This window comes from Scyliorhinus canicula, chromosome 19, assembly GCF_902713615.1.
Source record: "Scyliorhinus canicula chromosome 19, sScyCan1.1, whole genome shotgun sequence".
Classification (NCBI taxonomy): domain Eukaryota; kingdom Metazoa; phylum Chordata; class Chondrichthyes; order Carcharhiniformes; family Scyliorhinidae; genus Scyliorhinus; species Scyliorhinus canicula.
In genome coordinates, this window is record NC_052164.1 from 82,133,491 (window position 1) to 82,153,770 (window position 20,280).

At 45.5% G+C, this 20,280-nt stretch overlaps 1 protein-coding gene across 9 annotated transcripts in view; it reads right to left on the bottom strand.

Annotated features, from left to right (window-relative positions):
• Positions 1-20,280, bottom strand: part of igsf9bb (immunoglobulin superfamily, member 9Bb) — an 827,780-nt gene that overhangs the window by 590,354 nt on the left and 217,146 nt on the right. For all 9 annotated transcript variants that reach the window (XR_005458187.1, XR_005458188.1, XR_005458191.1 and 6 more), the window contains exon 2: positions 7,587-7,784. Coding sequence is in view for 3 of the 9 variants with exons in the window: in XM_038779227.1 (XP_038635155.1) it covers positions 7,587-7,784 (198 nt within the window). In the remaining 6 variants the exon portion in view is untranslated. The remainder of the gene's footprint in view (positions 1-7,586; positions 7,785-20,280) is intronic.

Here is a 20,280-nt window from a genome sequence, read left to right on the forward strand (position 1 = left end):
ACACTGTGAATGAAATTGAATCATTTTGGTAAAAAGAACAGAGGTGTCTGAGGCCTGACGTCAGATCTTTTTATTGTTCCCACTGCTCAGAGACGTTCTTTCAATGCTGGTTCCAAAGTCACCTTCCCAATGAGAAAGGGAATATCCTAATAAGCACTAATAATTGCTTTGTAATAGGCACTGAAGATGAGCAAGCGGTCTTCCTTATGACAGGATAACTATGGAGACAGGCTTCATCACCACAGTCAGGCTTGAGAGTTCAAAACACCAAATGATTATGTACATCATTTACAAAGTATTGATTTAATCCTCACAGCAGGTTTACAGTTGTACAGTAATACAATAATTATCAATATACTCACAAGACTACAGGTTAGTTTAGATAGCAAAGGTTTTTCATGACTAAACGTAAATATTTAACCCCGAACAAGTAAGCTATTTTGTCACATTAGCAGATCAAGAAACAGCCCTACTAATGATCGAGTTTATAAAATGTTACACATAAATCACTGAAGGGAAAAAAGTGACCTTATGTTTGATCATATCTAAGGGCAGCACTGTGGCGCAGTGGGTTAGCCCTGCTGCCTCACGGCGCTGAGGTCCCAGGTTCGATTCCGGCTCTGGGTCACTGTCCGTGTGGAGTTTGCCCATTCTCCCCGTGATTTTGTGGGTTTCGCCCCCACAATCCAAAGATGTGCAGGCATGGTGGATTGGCCACACTAAATTGGCCCTTAATTGGAAAAAATTAATTGAGTACTCTACATTTATTTTTTAAAAATGTTTGATCAGATCTTTGTGATTAAGAAGGATTTGCAAAGCATAATGTCTGTGCGCTGTCAAATATTATGCACTTGGATGGGTAAATGCCAAAAGATTCAACCTTGTTCTGTCCTCAGTGAAGGAAACCTCCCAAGCAATCTTGGAGAATATAGTTAAGCTGGACCAGGACACTGACTCACCAATAATTTCTCAAGGTATTTGGGAATCTAGTTATATCGTACAACTAGCTTCTTTCTCATTTGAATGTGTCTAAATATAATGGGCCGAATTTTCTGGTTGTTCACGCCTGCGGGATCTTCTCGCTACGTAGATAGCGCAGGTTTCCCTGCGGCGAGGATGCGTTTCACGGGAAACGATTAGAGAGTTGGTCACACCACAGCTGAAGGGACTTGAAGAAGGAAGGGAATGGGTGACCACCAGGCAGTCTAAGGGACAGAGGCCGGTAGTTCAGGAGTCCCTTGGGGTCCCGCTCGCAAACTGGTATTCCATTTTGGAGGCTGAATCCTCCAGGGAATGCAGACAGAGCCAAGCTTCTGGCACCAGAAGCAGCTTGTCTGTACAGGAGGGGGAGTGGGGGGAAGGGAGGAAGAGCAATAGTAATGGGGGAATTCTATAGTCAGGACAGATAGGCATGATTGTGACCATCAACGTGACTCCAGGAATATGTGTTGCTTCCCTGGTGCCAGGGTCCATGATGTCACTGAATGATTGACATCCTGAAGGGGGAAAGTGATAAACCTGAGATTATGGCACATGTTGGGACCAATGAGATAGGTAGAAAGAGGGTTGAGGTCTTGCACCAAGAATTCAGGGAATTAGGCAGGAGACTAAAAAGCAGGACCTCTCAGGTTGTAATCTCTTGGTTAATCCCAGAAATAGTTGAAAAGCGCAGGTGAATGCGTGGCTTAAGGGTTGGTGCAAGAGGGAGAGTTTTAGATTCCTGGATCACTGGGGCCATTTCTGGGGAAGGTGGGACCTGTACAAGAGGGCAGTCTACATCTGAACCAGTGCGGGACTAACATCCTTGCAGGTAGGTTTGCTAGTGGTATTGGAAGGAATTTAAACTAATTTGGCAAGGGGAGGGTTCATAGATTGTTAGCAGAATACGGGCACAGCATAATACAGTAAAGCAACCAAATCAGAGACAGAACAGCTGTAGCAAGGCTTCTACTTTTATGCCAGGAGTATTACGGGTAAAACGGATGAGTTAAGGGCGAGGATTGACATGTGGAATTGTGATACAGTAGCCATCACAGAAACATGGTTGAGGGAGGGTCAGGGTTGGCAGCTCAACATTCCAGGATGTAGAATCATCAGGTGAGACAGGGGAGGGGCTAAAAGAGGAGGAGGAATTGCATTATTAGTTAAGGAGTCAGTTACTGCAGTAAGGAGAAATGATTCCCAGGATCGTCTGGACCCCAGCCCCGTATTTCTCAGCAGCATGCCATTCGCTGGCAGTGGGATTCACTGCTCCCACCGCTTGTCAATGCCATTTCCCATTGAAGCCACCCCACACCATTGGGAAACCCGTGGGCAGGAGCGCGACACCAGCGGGAAAAGTGAATCAGAACAGCTGGGCAATTCCGGCAGATATCAAGGAATGGGCATCGAATGAATCTTTGTGGGTAGAGCTTAGGAATAAAAAAGCGACAGCCACATTGCGAAGTGTTTATTACAGAGCCCCCAGATAGTCAGCGGGAAATTGAGGAGCAGATATGTGCACAATTTGCAGAGGAGTCGAAAAATAATAGCAATAGGGTAATTATATCAGGTGATTTCAACTTTCCCAACATTAACTGGGATAGTCATAATGTTAAGGGCTTAGATGGAGTCGATTTCTTAAAAATGTATACAGGAGAACATTTTAGGTAAATATGTGGAGGATCCAACAAGGGACAGTGCAGTGCTGGACCCAATTCTGGCGAATAAAGTTGGACAGACCGTTGAGGTGATGGTCAGGGAACATTGTAGCGACCACTACATGATACAATTTAAGTTTGTTATGGATAAAGAAATAGACAAGTTGCAAAAAGTGTTTTGGATTGGGGAGAGTGTAAAATAAGGCAGATCTGGCCAAGGTAGACTGTGGGGAAATCTACAGACGAGCAGTGGGGGGCATTCAAAAAGGAAATGGGGAGGGTACAAACCCAACAGTTTCCCTCTAGATGGTAGGAATTAGTAACAAGCCCAGAGAACCATCGATGACCACAGATATTCAGGATACGATGAGAAGGAAAAGAAAGAGTTTTAGCAAGTCCAAGGGGAGCAAATCAGTGGAGGCAATAGTGGAGTACTGAAAGTGCAGGGTGGAGCTTAAGAAAGTAATTAGGAGAGCAAAGAGGGGATATGAGAAAGCGCTGGCTGGTAGAAGTAGGGAAAATCCCAAGATATTCTCTAAATATATCACTGGGAAGAGGACAACCAGGGAAAGAAGAGTAGGGCTCATTAGGGGCATGTTTGTGTGGGGACAGAGGACACTGGTCGGGTGTTGAACAAACATTTCACATCCATTTGCACCCAAGAGAATGAGGATGTAGGTATGGAACTCAGGGAGAGAGACTGTGAGGTTCTTCAGCAAATTGACACAGGGAATGACGAGGTATTAGAGATGTTGGCAGTGGATAAATCTCCAGTTCCGGATGAATTGTGTCGCAGGCTGCTGAGGGAGGCATGGGAGGGGATTGCTGGGGCTCTGACCCCAATTTTCAATTCCTCTCTGGTCACGGGGGAGGTGGCTGAGGATTGGACAGCAGCTGATGTGGTTCCACTATTTAAGAAAGGTTGTAGCGATAAGCCAGGGAACTACAGACCAGTGAATCTCACTTCAGTTGTAGGGAAACTATTGGAGAAAATTCTGAAGGAGAGAATCTATCTCCACTTGGAGAGGCAAGGTTTGATCAGGAATAGTCTGCATGGCTTTGTCAGAGAGAGGTTATTCCAAACATTTTGATTGAATTTTTTGAGGTGACCAAATGTGTAGGTGAGGGTAGTGTAGTTGATGTCGTTTATATGTATTTCAGCAAAGCCTTTGACAAGGTCCCACATGGGACACTTATAAAAGAGGCAAATACACATGGGGTACAGGGTAATTTGATAAGGTGGAATCAAAATTGGCTCAATTGTAAGAGACGGAGGGTGATGACAGGTGGCTGCTTTAGTGACTGGAAGTCAGTGTCCAGTAGCATATCACAGAGACCTGTGCTGGGTCTCCTATTATTCGTCATTTCTATAAACAATGTAGTTGACTATGTGGGGGGTAAGATCAGTAAATTTGCGGTTGATATAAAGATTGGCCGGGTGGTTAACAGTGAGGTTGAGTGTCTTGGGTTACAGGAACATAGACAGGATGGTCAAATGGGCAGATAAGTGGCAGTTAGAATTTAACCCTGAAAAGTGTGAGGTGATACATTAGGAGGAGTAATTTGACAAGGAAGTATTCAATGAACAGCATGACACTGTCATTTTATGAGGAACAAAGGGACATTGGCGTGTTTCTCCATAGACATTTGAAGGCGGAAAGGCAAGTTAATAGGGTGATAAGGCATATGGGACACTTGCATTTAATAATCAAGCTTAGATTACAAAAGCAGGGAGATCATGCTGGAGTTGTATAGAACTTTGGCGAGGCCACAGCTGCAGTACTGTATCCAGTTCTGCTAGCCACATTATAGGAATGATGTGATTGCACTGGAGATGGTGCAGAGGAGATTCTCCAAGATGTTGCCTGGGATGGACCATTTACGTTATGAAGAGAGGTTGGATGCCGAGGACCCCGATTCGATCCCAGCCCCAGGTCACTGTCCGGGTGGACTTTGCACATTTAACCCATGTTTGTGTGGGTCTCACCCTCACAACCCAGAGATGTGCAGAGGAGTTGGATTGGCCATGCTAAATTGCCCCTTAATTGGAAAAAAACATAATTGGATACTCTAAATTTATTTAAAAAAAGAAGAGAGGTTGGATAGGCTTGTGTTGTCTTCATTGGAACAGTGGAGACTGAGGGGCGACCTGATTGAGGTGTACAAGATTATGAGGGCCATAGATGGGGTGGATAGGGAGCAGCTGTTCCCCTTAGTTGAAGGGCTGGTCACAGGGGAATACAAATTCAAGGTCAGGGGCAGGAGGTTTGGGAGGATGTGAGGAAAATGTTTTTACCCAGAGGGTGGTAAAGGTCTGGAATGCACTGCCTCAGAGGAAGGTGGAGGCGGGTTGCCACACATCCTTCAAAATAGGACCTGGCTGAGCACTTGGCACGTCATAACATTCATGCTATGGGCCAAGTGTTGGCAAATGGAATTAGGGCAATAGGTCAGGTGTTTTTCATGTGTCGGTGAAGAATCAATGGGCCGAAGGGCCTCTTCTGCACTGTGTGATTCTGTGAAACCCCATTGACAAAGGCTGGACCAGAAGATCCCACCACTGGCCAATGGCGGGCCACCTTCATCGCCGCGAAACATGGGGCGGGTTGCACGAAAGATCCTGCCCAATATTGGTGTTTGACAAACAGTCATCCAGACTCGAAACGTCAGCTGCCTTTTCTCTTCACAGATGCTGTCAGACCTGCTGATATTGTCCAGTATTTTCTGTTGTTAATATTTATTTTGCAATTACATACATATGAATATGTATATCCCTACTTAAATATATAATGTCATTATGATTTCTGCTCACCCACTGTATATTTCTATTGGGTTGAAGTTGAGCTTTTCAAAATTAGTAACAAATGTTTTAATAATTGTAGGGCATTCCTCTGCAAGTTTGTTTTAAATATGCAAATCATGACTGAGAAATGACGAAGCAATCTTTCATGAACATCCCTGAGACTCATTTCTAGGCAAGTGACAGATGAAGAGAGGGAAAAGGCTGGTGCGGGCCAGAGAAAAAGAACATTTAAAAAGTATCAGACTGCAGAGAGGGAGTGAATGGATGGTTCCATCAGAGGAATGTCACAGGATATGAATGTCCTCTTTCTGGGCAATAGCGGCTGAATTTTACCACTTCCCTGGTTTTGCCCAAAATAGTGGGCTGGTCAAATAGGGTCGAGGCACTTTGGGATGGCTCCCTGTCGCTGTACTGCTCCACAGTGGTGGGCAGATGATTTGTCTCATGAAGAGTTCAATGATGGACAATTTTACCAAGTCACTGGTATTTTGTCGATGACGGAGTGGCCACTTGCCACGTGGCGAGACCATCAGCTTCATGGAGGCAGCAGCCCTTCAGCAACCCTGCAACTCCGCAGAGCCCAAGGCACAAAGAAGGTTCCACGGGCAGGGAAGGAAACCTGTGGAGCCCCAACGATCCCCACGGAGGGGGTTTCCCCTCTGGCCCCTGGGGCCTATCGCCCTCGAATAGCCTAACCTTTCATTTTAAAATACCTGTCCAAGGGCACTTCAAAATCTCTTACCTGCCGTGGCAGCGCCCACCAATCCCCCGGTGGGGGTGCTAAAGCTTCAGAGCTGCCGGGCCTCTGATTGGCCCGACAGCATCAGGAGCCTGGCTGTCACCATTAATTGGACCACAAGATGGAGGCAGCCAATCAGGAGGCGGCCAATGGCCAAATTGCTGAGGTGGTCCGACTGCTGGCAATTGTGGGCTTGGGACATGGAGATCCCGAGGCCGGCAGTAAAATTCAGCCCTATGAATCCAGCTAGAGTTCAGTGAAGGGGGAGGAGGTAAATACATCCCTAAAAGAAAACATGACGCAGCAAAATGTGGATGTGACAATCAGACACAAAATGAGAGACAGGTGGGAAGGGTTTACGTAGGCTTCCGGCATACAGCTGCTTCCGGACTGGGCAACAAGCGTCAACTCTCACTGGCATACGAGAATGGAAAGACTGACAATCCCTGTTGTGTCAATGCAGCTGGTCATTGACTGAGGCCAGAAAGATTATTTTTAATTTTTTTTTCTGGGAGTCATAAACACGTACTTTAAAATTAACAGCAATAACCTTTCCTTGTCGCAAATTAAAGCTTATGAAGACTAATTTAAATAAAATAGGACTTTCAGATTGAAAGACTAAATTATTCTCTTCTATAAACGTGTCTTTCAGTTCATTTTTTAATTAAAATTTCTGCTGCTTAATAATTTGTTTGCCTGAAGACTGGTGTCCTTTTCACAGCCCCAATCCTGTACATGAACAGGAAGGGGCTCCATTTATTATTGTGCTAGTTGTTGTAAGAATAGCCACTGTGAGAGACTGAGCGGGAGAGTGAGAATGGGAGAGTAAAGGCTTGTTAGAGTATGAGAGAGTGAAAATGAGAGTGAGAGAGAGAGAGAAAGAGAGTGAGAGAGTGAGTGAAAGAATGAGAGCAAGAGGGAGAATGGGAATAATTGTCTGAGATCAAGCGAGTGACTGAGTGAGAGTGAAAGCAAGAGCAAGATTGTAAATGAGAGAGAGTGAGAGAAAGAATGGGAGTGAGAATGAGGGATTGAGACTGAATGAGAGTGAGTGAGTGAGTGAGTGGTAAATAACTTCCCAGACAAGATATGTGCAATGTGGTGCCAGCATACAGATGGGCTAAAATAGCACACCCAGCATTGTTCAACACATTTGTTTGCTAATATTACAGATCACAATTTCAGCCATTAGCAGTGTTAAAGGACAGGTCATGAACATGTGACTTTAAAAAGAAAACGCAGGAAATTAACTCTGTGGAATTTCCATAATGCCAGAAAAATAAATAATTTTACTTTACTGTGGATATTTGTTTTTAAGAAAATGAGTTTCTAAAAAAAATTCAGCTTTGCCTAACCCGAGAGGAATTGGAGTTGGTCTCCAATGTGCACATTGCAGATATCCTACCTGCATATTCAGGGTCCACATGCGGAGGATAGAAGCCAAATTTGATGAATATTGGGATGGGAACTCCAAACTTAAACCACTCGACCACGTAAGGGGGTTGTTGTCCCGTCACTGGGTGCACCACATCACATCCTAGAATCACGCTGTCACCAGCACGGGCAGTCACAAACTGAGGCTCCTCCCTTGCACTGTGGGTACCTGTAAGAAACAGTCAAAAGTCAGTTTTTCAAGGATGCCCAAGCTCATTTCCTGCTATTATTCATTATTCAGGCTGCAGTACTGTTCACAGCACAGAGAACTGGAGCTGTTGACTCGTGTGATCTTCTTCTTACGGGATGTACACCTAATCCAATAGGACATGAGCAACACTGTCACAATGGGTGATATTTAATCCAAGCAACGGGGGCCTCACCTGCTGAAGAGCTGACGGGAAAGCCACCTTTTTGGGAAGACCTGCGGTATTGAGTGCAAATCAGGCACTTAAGTTGCTAACAGCGGGTCTTTCTCAAGGTCGAGGACTCTGAGGCGGAAGTCCCACTCCCCTAACAACAGAAATCCAAACACCCTGAGAGCTGGTGGCCAATCAGAGACTGGAAGCTGTCCACAACTGGGAGTGCCAATGAGAGTGGCGGCATCTGCTCGTAATGCACCCACAAGGGCCCAGGATCAGCGAGAGACTACAAGTTCTGTAGTGGTTTTTATTCATTTATTTTATTCATTTTTTTTTACAAGTTCGGGGGTGTTTTATTCTTTTTTTTTTCATTTATTTTACCTAGTTTATTTTTTTTTACAAGTTCGGGAGAGGGTTTATTTAATAAAATTTTACAGGAAAAAGTGCAGAAGTTTGGACAGATGGAGACTCCATACTTTCCGACACCAGAAGGCTTCACCTTCATCCAACAGGTTCCATTGGAGGAGAGTGTACCAGGGCCAAAGGGACCCAAAACCATTTCCTCCATTTTTGCCAGCAGCAAACAAGGTAAGAGAAAATGGGAGGTCGCGCAGGTCGGCCAGCATGGGTCACGCATGTCGGCCGGCGGGGTCGCGAAGGTCGGCTGGCGTGGGTCGCGGAGGTCGGCTGGCGAGGGTCGCGGAGGTCGGCCGGGTTGGGTCCCGAAGGTTGGCCAGTTGATAAAAATGGGTCCCCGGAAAAAAAGTATGAAGAACACTGGTTTAAGGGAAGGAGCAGGTAGGAAGGAAAGGCGAGGATGGTGGTTTGACCTGGCGATAGGCAAAGTGCAACCCCTGAAGAACGACTAAAAAGCATTTAAATTAAAAAGAATTGGGCTTCTTGCTCCTGCCCGGCTGCTCATGCCAAACCTTTTATGACATGGGTAATGTATTACCAGGATCAATTGACTTGATAACAAGTTTAATTGATCCTTGATTTTTCATTTAAATTTGGCACTGCGATGCGGAAATTGGCACATTATGGGGATGAGCCCGGGGCACCCACTCTATTTTACACTGTATTCATTAGACATTTTAAACAAGGGCAGCATGGTGGTGCAATGGTTAGCACTGCTGCCTCACAGCACCGAGGTCCCAGTTTTGAGCCCGGCTCTGGGTCACTGTCCGTGTGGAGTTTGCACATTCTCCCTGAGTCTGTGTGGGTTTCGCCCTCACAACCCAAAGATGTGCAGGCTGGGTGAATTGGCCACTCTAAATTGCCCCTTAATTGGAAAAAATGAATTGGGTACTCTAAATTTTTTTTAAAAATTTAAACAAAATAGTAAAAGTTACTTCAGGTCAACTCACTAGCTCATTTAGACAAAAAAGGCAATGCCCAAGAGATGAAGTTATTAGCAGTGAATTTCAAACAATGGTTTCTTTACTCTTCAGCGCATCTTTCCACACTTACAGATCCATTTTGCACTCTGTCGCTTTCTACAATCTCAGCAATCTCGTCATACCGCAGAGGACTTTAATCATACCTGCAATCACTTCTCTATAGCTTTCTACTTCATCTCAGATGCCAGAAGATAATATTGTCAATTCAGAAAATCACACACAACGTACGCCCAAGTTTCTGCCACATGCCTCCAGATGGCAAGACTCCCTGCCAGTAGAGCCATGCACACTGATAGCAGCCAACACATTGCATAATATAAGGTTTCCTCCCGCACATGGCAATGCCTTGCACAGTGGATAGTGTGGTAATACCCAGTACTCCGGGTATTATGGTAGTATGCTGCAAAATACCTGAAAGCAGCAGATTTATAGCAGTCGTCAGGGAGGCTGCAGGAGATTCAGTCATGACATTATTGAACTGTGTGATGAATTTCTAATCACATTGGAGTGCAAAGTAACAACTCCATCTCCACCAGATTTTATCGAAAGACCTGTTTTACCAATTCAGATAAAATTGTAGGATAGGAGTAAATGAAAGCAGAAGGGAGATGCAATTAATGTGCCCAAGGGGTCAAGTGAAAAATGCTGTTGTCCATTATTAACAGCACCAAAGCAGGCACTTATCTGATCGATGCTTCAGCATGTATGAGGCACAGTGAACAGGAACTGGCTGTGTGTTCAGAAGGCCTACCAATGTATGAAAAGCTATTTTAATAAATATCATGTAGAATGACCAAGATTGTCAAAAGATCCCACGTTGATTCCACATACTTTACTCATAATTCAGCCCATTTGAACATTACCGCCAGGGAAATGCTTCATTTTTGATTCTGTGGCTTACCCCTGACACCCACCCGAAATACGTGGCTGTCACTGTGGATAGGACTCTCTCATCCACTGGCCTCATCATGTCCACACTGGTCAAAAAGTAAACATCAGGTGAATCTTACTGGAACATCCACTGAAACACACTCAGAGCACTTTGCCCTATATTGGCCTCAGTTTAATACTGCTCCAGAATACTGCTGTGCCTCAGTACTGCAGCTATCATACAAAGACCATGGACGGGATTCTCCAATAATGGGGTTATGTCCCCACTCCAGCGTCAAAACGCGGGCAAACCTGAACATTCCTGAAGAAAGTCCAGTGATTCTCCTACCTGCAGGAGGCTAGCAAGGCCCTGAAGCATTCCTCGCAGCTCCGGCTGCCGATGTGGGGCCCTGCACTTCCGGGCGGGGGTCCATGCATGCACACGGCGGCGGCCTGCGTCAGCACCCTGCACGACATGGCGGACCCACACCGCGGACCAGTGGCCTCCGATCGATAGCCTGGCCGTCTGTGAGACGCCCCCCCCCCCCTCCCGGTGAAGGGTCCACCCGCCACACACCAGGGCGGCCGCGGACTGACTCCACAGCCGCCACGCCGGGTTCCCGACGGTGAGACCATGGAGACCCAAGCCCTCAGGAACTCGGCCAGTTACACCTGGAGAATTGCCATGGGTGCCTCTGTCAATTGTCCCCTACCCGCGCCGTGTAGACTGTGAGTGCGCGATTCGTGGTGATTCTCTGGGGACCGGATATCGGAGTCAACACCCATTCTCCACCCCCGCGCCGATCGCGATCCGATGCGAAGGCTCGGAGAATCCCGCCCCAGGGGTGTGCATCTATATACTACAATAAGGAAGGTGTCAGGAACACTGCAGTTAATTTGCTCCAATTGAGAGGCTCCTGGTGCTGTCCTGCAGTGCCCCATCTGCCACTCACCTCGACACCATACATCCTGTGAGATGAGTGCATTCAGGAGCTATGCTGACCCTACCGTTCACCAAGTTTTGGAAAAAGCCACCACAGGACGCCTTAATAGCGCTGTATTCTGAGAAACAACAGTTAATATTCATCCAGCTGGGATTATCCCGCTCTCCTGGATGGAATCAGGGACCACATGCAGCATTAAAATAAAAATCTTATTGTCTTATTGGTATTGTCCCAACAGCAGAAATCACTGACTCCGACATCCCTCGAAGAGAATGGACAGGTCTCAGACAAATCTGCTAGGGCAAGTGGTCACCTGCACCACAAGTGGGAAATGAGGAACATATCAACGTTCCTGTGCCCATGAGTCCGAGGCGATTGCTACACAGATGTACTATATAGAATTATACAATGTCATTTGATGGATGTTGTATATATATATCTGTAAATTGTGGCTGGAATTCTCCGGAATCGCCCATGGCTGAGATTCTCTGGTCCCGCTGCTGTGAATCGAGTTTTGGTTGAGCGGCAAATTCTCCGTTCTCACTCGTAGCCATGGCACAAAGGCAAGCCTTCTACCCAGCTTGCCTTCACACTCAGCAGCCTCCAAACTGGTCCTGGGATGGTGGGCCTGACTCATAATCCAGCCCATCCCCTACAACGAATATCTGGCCTGCAGGCAGCCATTTTTAAATGTCAGGTTTGCAGAGCCAAGAAATCTCCCGTTTGCCTGCACTCAACCTGGGAGAGAAAATCCGGACCATTGAATCTACGGAGCTCTGAGAGATGATGGTTAAGATAAGAGAGATGTTTTGTGACACAGCTCTTGGCTGTAAAAGAGATTGGGCTTGAGCTAACAGAGATTGCTACAAAGACAGTGGAGGTAACAGACTTACCCATCTCCTCTCTCTGGAACTTTTCTCAAAAAAGCTGAGCATGTTTGTGGTTTGAAAGCCCTATAGAAGACCTTATTGCTGCAAACATTGAGTTCATTAAGGAAGATTCCAACTCAACACCACTGCCTTCAGGAGAAAGCGAGCTCTTTAAAAATAGCGGTCTGATCAGCACAGAAAATAACCCCTCCCGCAATGGAAACAGGGCCACCCCTTCTCCCCAGAAGCACAGGGGGATCTTACCTTAAACCCCATGACAAGTCTCATCATCGCCAGCTCCACTCTCCCAACTTGGAAGTGTCAACCAGTGCCTGGGGGCCAGGGCTGGGCACCGCCCAGGCATTCCTCTTCCCACCAAGGGCTAAACTTATCTTTGTGTCCTTGGGGGGAGTCCCCATGACTGATTCCTGTTTTCCCAGGCCTGTTGTAAACACCACTTCAGCGAAGCTTGAATATTCAGTGAGGTGGACCATGTGGTGACGGCCTAAATCCCTTAATGCCATCGGCTAGGAGTATGGAAAATCGGGAAGCAAGATCACGCCGGCGAGAATCTCGTTTCCCGATTCTCGCGAGATTCCACGCCCGTGCCGCCATTCTCATAGATGGCGGGCACAAAATCGGCAACCATGGTTGGATTTTCCAGCCCAGAATATCCCGCCCCATATGTCAACAACACATCACACCACTGGTACCAAAACATGCTCTTTGTAAACCTCCCAAAGATTGGTTTATTGAAAAGAGTCACTGTTCTTCACCACATCACCAGATGGTGAAGACAAAGAGGTGCACTTTTAAAGCTGTTTCTCCAAGCTTGAGAAGCCTCAGTACTATCTAACTCCAGTAAAATATCCTGTCAGAAGGTTGTGAAAATTACCCACAAAACAGTATTGGTGATAAGTAGAACAGCACCTCTATGTAGGAAGGCACGGCCACATATAAATGAATGGAAGTGGCAACAACGTTAAGGACAACACCAGGGTTCAGCATTGGGGTCCGAGAGAGTCACCTGCAACTAGAAAACAAATGTGCCAATGCACAAACACAAACCCCAGACCAATCCACCTCAGGATTTATTTCGAACATACTTGGTTCAGAAACCACTTTGGGAAAAGAGAAGAGATTGATGACAACTATGGAAGTGCATGGAACTTGGGGAAACCTTGTGACATGGGCTGGTGATTGAGATTGGCAACAAAGGATATGGACAAAGGAGGATTCTTTGATTGGTAGCAGATAATACATGTTATGACTCAATGATCTGGCCAGTTAGGAGTTATGTTGGAATGTACTTTCTCATTCAATATTCGGAACTCTCTATCCTAATTGGAATTCTCAAAGCTCAGATCGATATGCTTTTCTTTGGTAAAGAACAGACCTGTGGGTCTGAATTCCACATTCCTATGAGATGATTCACTACTGCCAAATACAGTGTTCATTCTTACCCAAGTGAATTTGGTGTCTGCATTTCTCTATGTCTGCTTTGCAGTGAATGAAACTAAAGTACAAACAGCAAAAAGCTAATTGTTATCTTCAGGTCACATTCAATTTCCTGAATCAGTGAATAATTCAGTACAATCAGTCTCCTGAGACTACCAGTAATTACATCTAACCTCTAAAAAGATAGAACTCTTGTGAAATATCTCCATGATTCTTAAAGATAACAAAACTACAGCAACTTCATCCAACTTTATAAACCACACTGACTCGTTACTCTCTGCAGTTGACTGCAACAGCAATGCAGGAAATGCAAGGCATAACATGTGTGGATCTAGAAGTACCCGCCCTTCATTGACAGCCTTTGTTTTGTTTCCCATTGAAACTTTAGGATCTTCAAGGAGTTCAGTACTTGGACTCCCATGGTGGGCCCCAATGAACCAATTGGCATCTCAGTACACCTCCTGTCTCAGTGTACCAGCTCACTGATACCCTTCTAGGCCAGGAACAGTCAGCCGAAGAGTCCTTGTGCCTCTCATAGAATCATAGAATTTACAGTGCAGAAGGAGGCCATTCAGCCCATCGAGTCTGCACCAGCCCTTGGAAAGAGCACCCTACCCAAGCCCATCCCTCCACCCTATCCCCACACCTCCACCTATCCCTATGACCCCACCTAATCTTTTTTGGACATTAAGGAAAATTTAGCACAGCCAATCCACCTGACCTGCACATCTTTGAACTGTGGGAGGAAACCGAAGCACCCGGAGGAAACCCATGCAGAAACGTGGAGAAAGTGCAGACTCTGCACAGACAGTGACCCAAGCTGGGAATCGAACCTGGGACCCTGGAGCTGTGAAGCAACTGTGCTAACCACTGTGCTACCGTGCTGCCCTCTCCAGTGCTGTTGATCTCATTTGGAGCAGGTGGAGATTCACCCTTCAAATTTCATATGGAAACTGGTGTAGAAGGTCTTGACCTAATTTGGGGGTCCGTCCATTGTATCCCACTTCAATTACAGTCAAAGTAACCACTGATTTTCAGCCTTGGATCATGTTTACTTTAGCCCAGTTCTAAAATTAGTATTAATCTGGAAAGGAATTACTCACGTCATATAGAGATAACTGCTTTTAGAATCAGAGAATCCCTACAGTGCAGACGGATCCATTCATCCTACCTAGGCCCACTCCCCCGCCCTCTCCCCATAACCCCATCTAACCTTTGCATACTAAGGGGCTATTTAGCATGGCCAATCCACCTAACCCGCACATCCTTGGACCGTGGGAGGAAACCTGAGCACTTGGAGGAAACCAATGCAGACCACGGGGAGAATGTGCACACTCCACACAGACAATCACCCAAGACCGGAATCAAGCCAAGGTCCCCGGCCCTGTGAGGTAGCAGTGCTAACCACTGTGTCACCACTGCAAGGTTAGGGCAGGTTGGTACTTCTCTTCCTCTGCTCAGATATTTAAGGCATCATATCCTCCTCTCCTATATGTGTTTTCTGCATGCTCTTTAAAGAGCATGATCCATAGCTCTTTAAAGAGCTGACAAAGGTACAACGAGCTGAACGGCCTCTTGTTGTGCGCTATGATTCTATGATATTACCAGGCCATATCAGATGCTTGTTCAAATGTGGAATTGAGGTGATGCATCTGAACTCTCAGATCCTCTAGGATTGGCCTGAATTCTCCAGAAATTGATGATCAATCGCCAGGACACAGTTCTGCGCAGCCCTGCAAACATTCTCAAAGGATTGTTTTTTTAGGTCATTTTCTTTGAACATTTCTCTTAGCCAGATAATGATGCTGTTGAAAATTGAATGCTGTCTGGCTGTCAGTCAAGCATCATCGAATTGGATAACACATCTGTTTCCTTTCCAATTGGGGTAGAATGCCAGTGCATCACAGGGGCAAGAACATGGGGGTAAGTCATATAATGAAACCTCCGGGAATACATTTAATCACAGTTGGCAGCCCTGAGACAGATGTGGACAGGGCTACGATCTGATCTGCCCTCCCCAACTTCCAGCACGACTACACATTCAAATTGCAAAGTTACAAGTTGGTGGCTTTACCTCCCGTGACCCCACACCCCCTCAAGTACAACTTCTACAAAAACAATGGCAAAGCAAAGCTGGGAACCTGAAATGGAAAACAAACTGAAAATGCTGGCAACAGTCAGCCAGCCGGTCGAAACATCTTAGTGTGCTTATCTTAGTTTGTGATTAATAATCGATAAAAGTAACGTCTCTCGCAGTTATTTGATAAAATAAACATATTTTGACAAAAAAGCTGTTTAATTTGAGCTAACTTTGCGCTGTGAACTGACTGTACATATCCATCAGATTAGAAAATGAATTTACTCTGAGCCTAAATGTGCATTTCAAAGTAGTACAATTTTTTTTTCATTTTAATAAGCTGACAAAATAACCTTGCTCAGGGCCCTAAATTGATTGTATAGATGTTCTATATTATGCCTGATTAAAGCTTTGAATGTGGATGCCACAGCAGCTAAGGGACATGGCACATTTTAATGTAATTAACACATTGTAAATGGGCTAAAAAGTGCTATTTTAAATTACTGGGGAATTTAAATAATGTTTCTGTGTTTGTCTTGGAGAATGGGTTTTTAAAAATGTTTCTTCTAATAAATTAAATTGAATGAAGACCACACAAGAGATTGGTTGAGTTGTCTTGTATTTCGGTGTTGATTCCTCAGGACTCTTTTACGTGGCGGAGGAGTTTTATTTAAATTGAAGGCGATCTCTTACAATTTATGATTTTACAGCCGGAAAATCGCCACAACAGCGCTACGACACCCTGATGCCGGCGCGCGATTCTTCGAGGTGCGGAGTATCGGTGCCACTTTGTAGGATACGGACCCCATTTTCTCCAATATGACTCCAGGGACCCAACTGGAGCCATCTCCAAAGGTCCTTACATAGATTAGGTTGCCTGTCTTGCATATTCTTTCAGATCTCATAGAATCCTAATTTATTTTCGGATTCTCAAACCGCCAGGTTTGGGAATAGTAGGATTAATGTCGTGCAAAGCCATTGTCCCATTAACAGTTTTGCCGGATGATTCCTGTTGTAGTATGAGGAGTGGTCCTATAAGCAAATAAAAACAGCGCCAATTTGGTCTCGATGGATGCTGCCAGTTGTTTTTTAATGCTGATTTCTAAGGTCTGCACCACCCATTCTGCCAATCCATTGCGCGACGGATGATACGTACTTGTTCTAAAATGTCTGATGTCATTTGATTTCATGAAAACCTGGAACTCCCCATTGGTGAAGGCCGTGCCATTGTCGGTAAACAGGACTTCTGGTCTGCCAGGCGATTTCATGATAAGGTTTCATGGTGTCTGAGGGTTGGCCTTGGACTCTGCAGTTCAAGATCATGTGCTTCTTTTTTGACAGTGTTTGATCATTTTGTGTCCAGGTCGTGATTTGCTTTTCAGACACTTAGAGAATAATGTCTCTAAGAAATTCAGTGTCATCATAACCTCTTCCAATGCCGGCAAGTTAGCTGGGCTGGTGGACAGCAAAAGGTGACTCAAGGCACCAGCATTAGCTATTCACATTCCAGGGCAGTGCTCTAAGACAGTGTTCTTCAAACTTTTGTTCCGAGACCCACTTTTGCGAACCAGCAGACCTTCGCGACCCACGCCGACTGAACTTCGCAACACATGCCATGTTTACTTGCCTGCAATGTGAAAGGGAGCCTGCTTGATTCTCACGTTCTCATTTGAGTCAGGTTCAAAGGAGGAGAGGGCAATGCTCATATCAGGTGCACCCATCAGCCAGTTCCTTTGTGCCGTCTCCATCTTTATGAAAATGGAAAATCCAACCTCTCATGAGTAGGTCATCATGAAAGACAAAAGCAACAAAATGCTTGTTTTACTCAGCACTGGATGCTCCTGGGAGATGCTGCTCCAGAATGCTGACAGCCTCCTGGTTTTTGGCATGTTTTTAATGTTGTATTACAGGTACACTGCAGCATCATAGTCTTTTATTTTGGAGTCAACTCTAAGTTAATAAGTGACTCTGTGGTCTCAACCTCAAAGCAAATATTTCACCCACTACTTCTCTTTCAAAATCTGAAACCCCCCCTCTCATTTGCCAATACTTCCCTGCATATAACTGCTTGGTTCCTGAGTTAAGTTTCTTCTTTGTAGATTGTTAACTAGAGGCCCTGGAGCTCTGTACAGAGCTAACACTAGTACTGCTCTGTCCTGCCCTTGACTCTCCTACGCAGCTCTCTCCAGTAGATTCTGTTTTGAGATCCTGTCCAAGAGGTAAACTGTCTATTTGAGTCTCTGGCTGTCTCTTACTTTTAAGAAAACCATTAATCTTCACATTTCACTTGCCTTGCTTGCCTGCAGCTGAAAAATGAAAGCAACACTGCTCCGTGATCTTGTGCCAAAAGTAGGTACCTGGAGGGCGCTTAATGCCAAGTGTGCATGCAGGGTGCGTGACCTGCTCTCTGCTGCTGCTTCTGGTCGGAAGACAGCACACAACCTAATTTATTTGCATTTAAAAGGCAGCAGAGGCTGCCATTCTCAATGTAAAAGCTGATAGCAGACGTTGGGTGCTTCTCTTGCAATTGGGACCACTGCGGGAATGCCGTGGCTGATTGCTCCGCAGATTGCGACCCGCACTTTGAAAAACCCTGCTCTAGGAGATATTAATAAGCTACAAGTAACAGGCCACCACAGTATCTGGGCGGAAGCAATAGGGGGGATTGCTTTATCCTCCTTAAAAAGCTTCAATAAGAGCTTGTGGACAGTCAAGATCACAAAACGCCTGTCAAAGATTTACTGATAAAATATTTTTCCAGCCAACAGAACTGCTACGCCTTCCTTCTCAGTTTAAGAGTATCCCCACTCAGCTTCCGAGAGAGTCCTGGATGCATAGGCGATAGATCTTTCTGTCCCGTCTTTCCAGCAGTGCGAGAGTACCACTTCGATCCCATAAGGGGAAGCTTCGCGCATGAGGATAAGTTCCTTTTTAGGGGCGAAATAGGCCGATAGATTTCAGCTGCCATTTTACTTTTTCGAAGGTTTCCACCTGTGGTGCCTCCCATGACAATTTCTCAGTAGCATGTGTAATGGAGACAGTAGTACTTTCGCAGTAGCATGTGTAATGGAGACAGCAAGGAGATCAAGTTTGGGATAAACTTCCCATAGTAATTGATTAATCGCAGGAAGAATTTCAATTCTGTGGTGTTTCTTTGAATTGGCGCTTCCTTGATGGCCCTGACCTTGTCCTCCACTAGGTGTAACCCTTTTTTGTCCACTCAATAGTCCAGATAGGCCACTTCGCTCGCTTGTAAAATGCATTTCTCCCTTTTGAGCTGTACCCTTGCTTTCGAAAATCGCCAAAAAACCTTGGGCTGAATTCTCCGCCATCAGGATTCTCCGTTTTGCCTGCAGCCTGAAGGTTTCCCCATTGACCAGCCGGTGCGATGGAGAAACCCGCCCCTTATCTAGGTTTGCCAGGTGAGGGCAGCACGGTGGCCAAGTGGTTAGCACAACCGCCTCATGGCGCTGAGGTCCCAGGTTCGATCCCGGCTCTGGGTCACTGTCTGTGTGGAGTTTGCACATTCTCCCCGTGTCTGCGTGGGTTTCGCCCCCACAACCCAAAAATGTGCAGAGTAGGTGGATTGGCCACGCTAAATTGCCCCTTAATTGGAAAAAGATAATTGGGTAATCTAAATTTAAAAAAAAAAAAGGTTTGCCAGGTGGGCTCTTGTTCTGATGTCCCAGTGATCCAAACAGCATCCAAATACACTGCCACTCTAGGTAATCCTTGGAGTATGGCCACTCCATGGCCACTCTGGCTGATTTCACCATCCAACTCTTGATCTGCAGCTCTGTCGCTGGCAGCACTCCAAGCACAAATATGGTTTTCATGATCAATATGGGGATGATTAATATGAAGATCAGGGCAGAAGGCAGGAGAATGAGGATGAGGAGCAGGTCAGCCATGATCGAATAGTGGAGCAGACTTGATGGGCCAAATTCTGCACCTCCATTTTATGAATTTATGACCCGTTGGAATATGGCGCGCCTGACAAGGTGCCAAAGGGCAAGCGAGTATAATCATATCGGCCCTTCTGCGTGTTGATCGTGACCTATTTGCGGGAAGGCTCATCTAACTCGAGTTGAAGATGGGCGTGGCTCATACCTAATTTAGTGAAAGTGAAAAGCACGATTCAGATACTCGAGTTTTAGACTTGGATAGGGCTGACCTTAACTGGATGAGTCAGAGACTGTCCACAGTAAACTGGGAATATTTGTTAATGGATCAAATGACTGAAAATCAGTGGAGAATATTTAAAGAAGCATTCAACAAGATACAGATTGAGTATATAACCCTGTGAGGAAAAGGCTCCACTTCACAAAAAAAAACAGCCATGGACAACTAAAGAGGTTAGAGGCAGCATAAAACTAAAAGAAAGGGCTTACAAAAATGCAAAACATAGCACAGATCAGGATGAATGGGATAGATACAAAGACCTGCAAAGGTCACAAAGCAGCTTATAAGAGCTACGAAAAGGGATTACGAAAGGAACTTGCAGGGAACATCAACATAAATAAGAAGAAATGTTATCGTTATAAAAAGGGAAAGCAGGTGGTCAAGAATAATGTAGGCCCACTAAAAGTTGAAAATGGAGATATTGTCAGTGATAATGGGGAATGGCAGACATGTTGAACAATTACTTTGCCTCAGTATTTACAGTTGAAAAGGAGGATAACTTG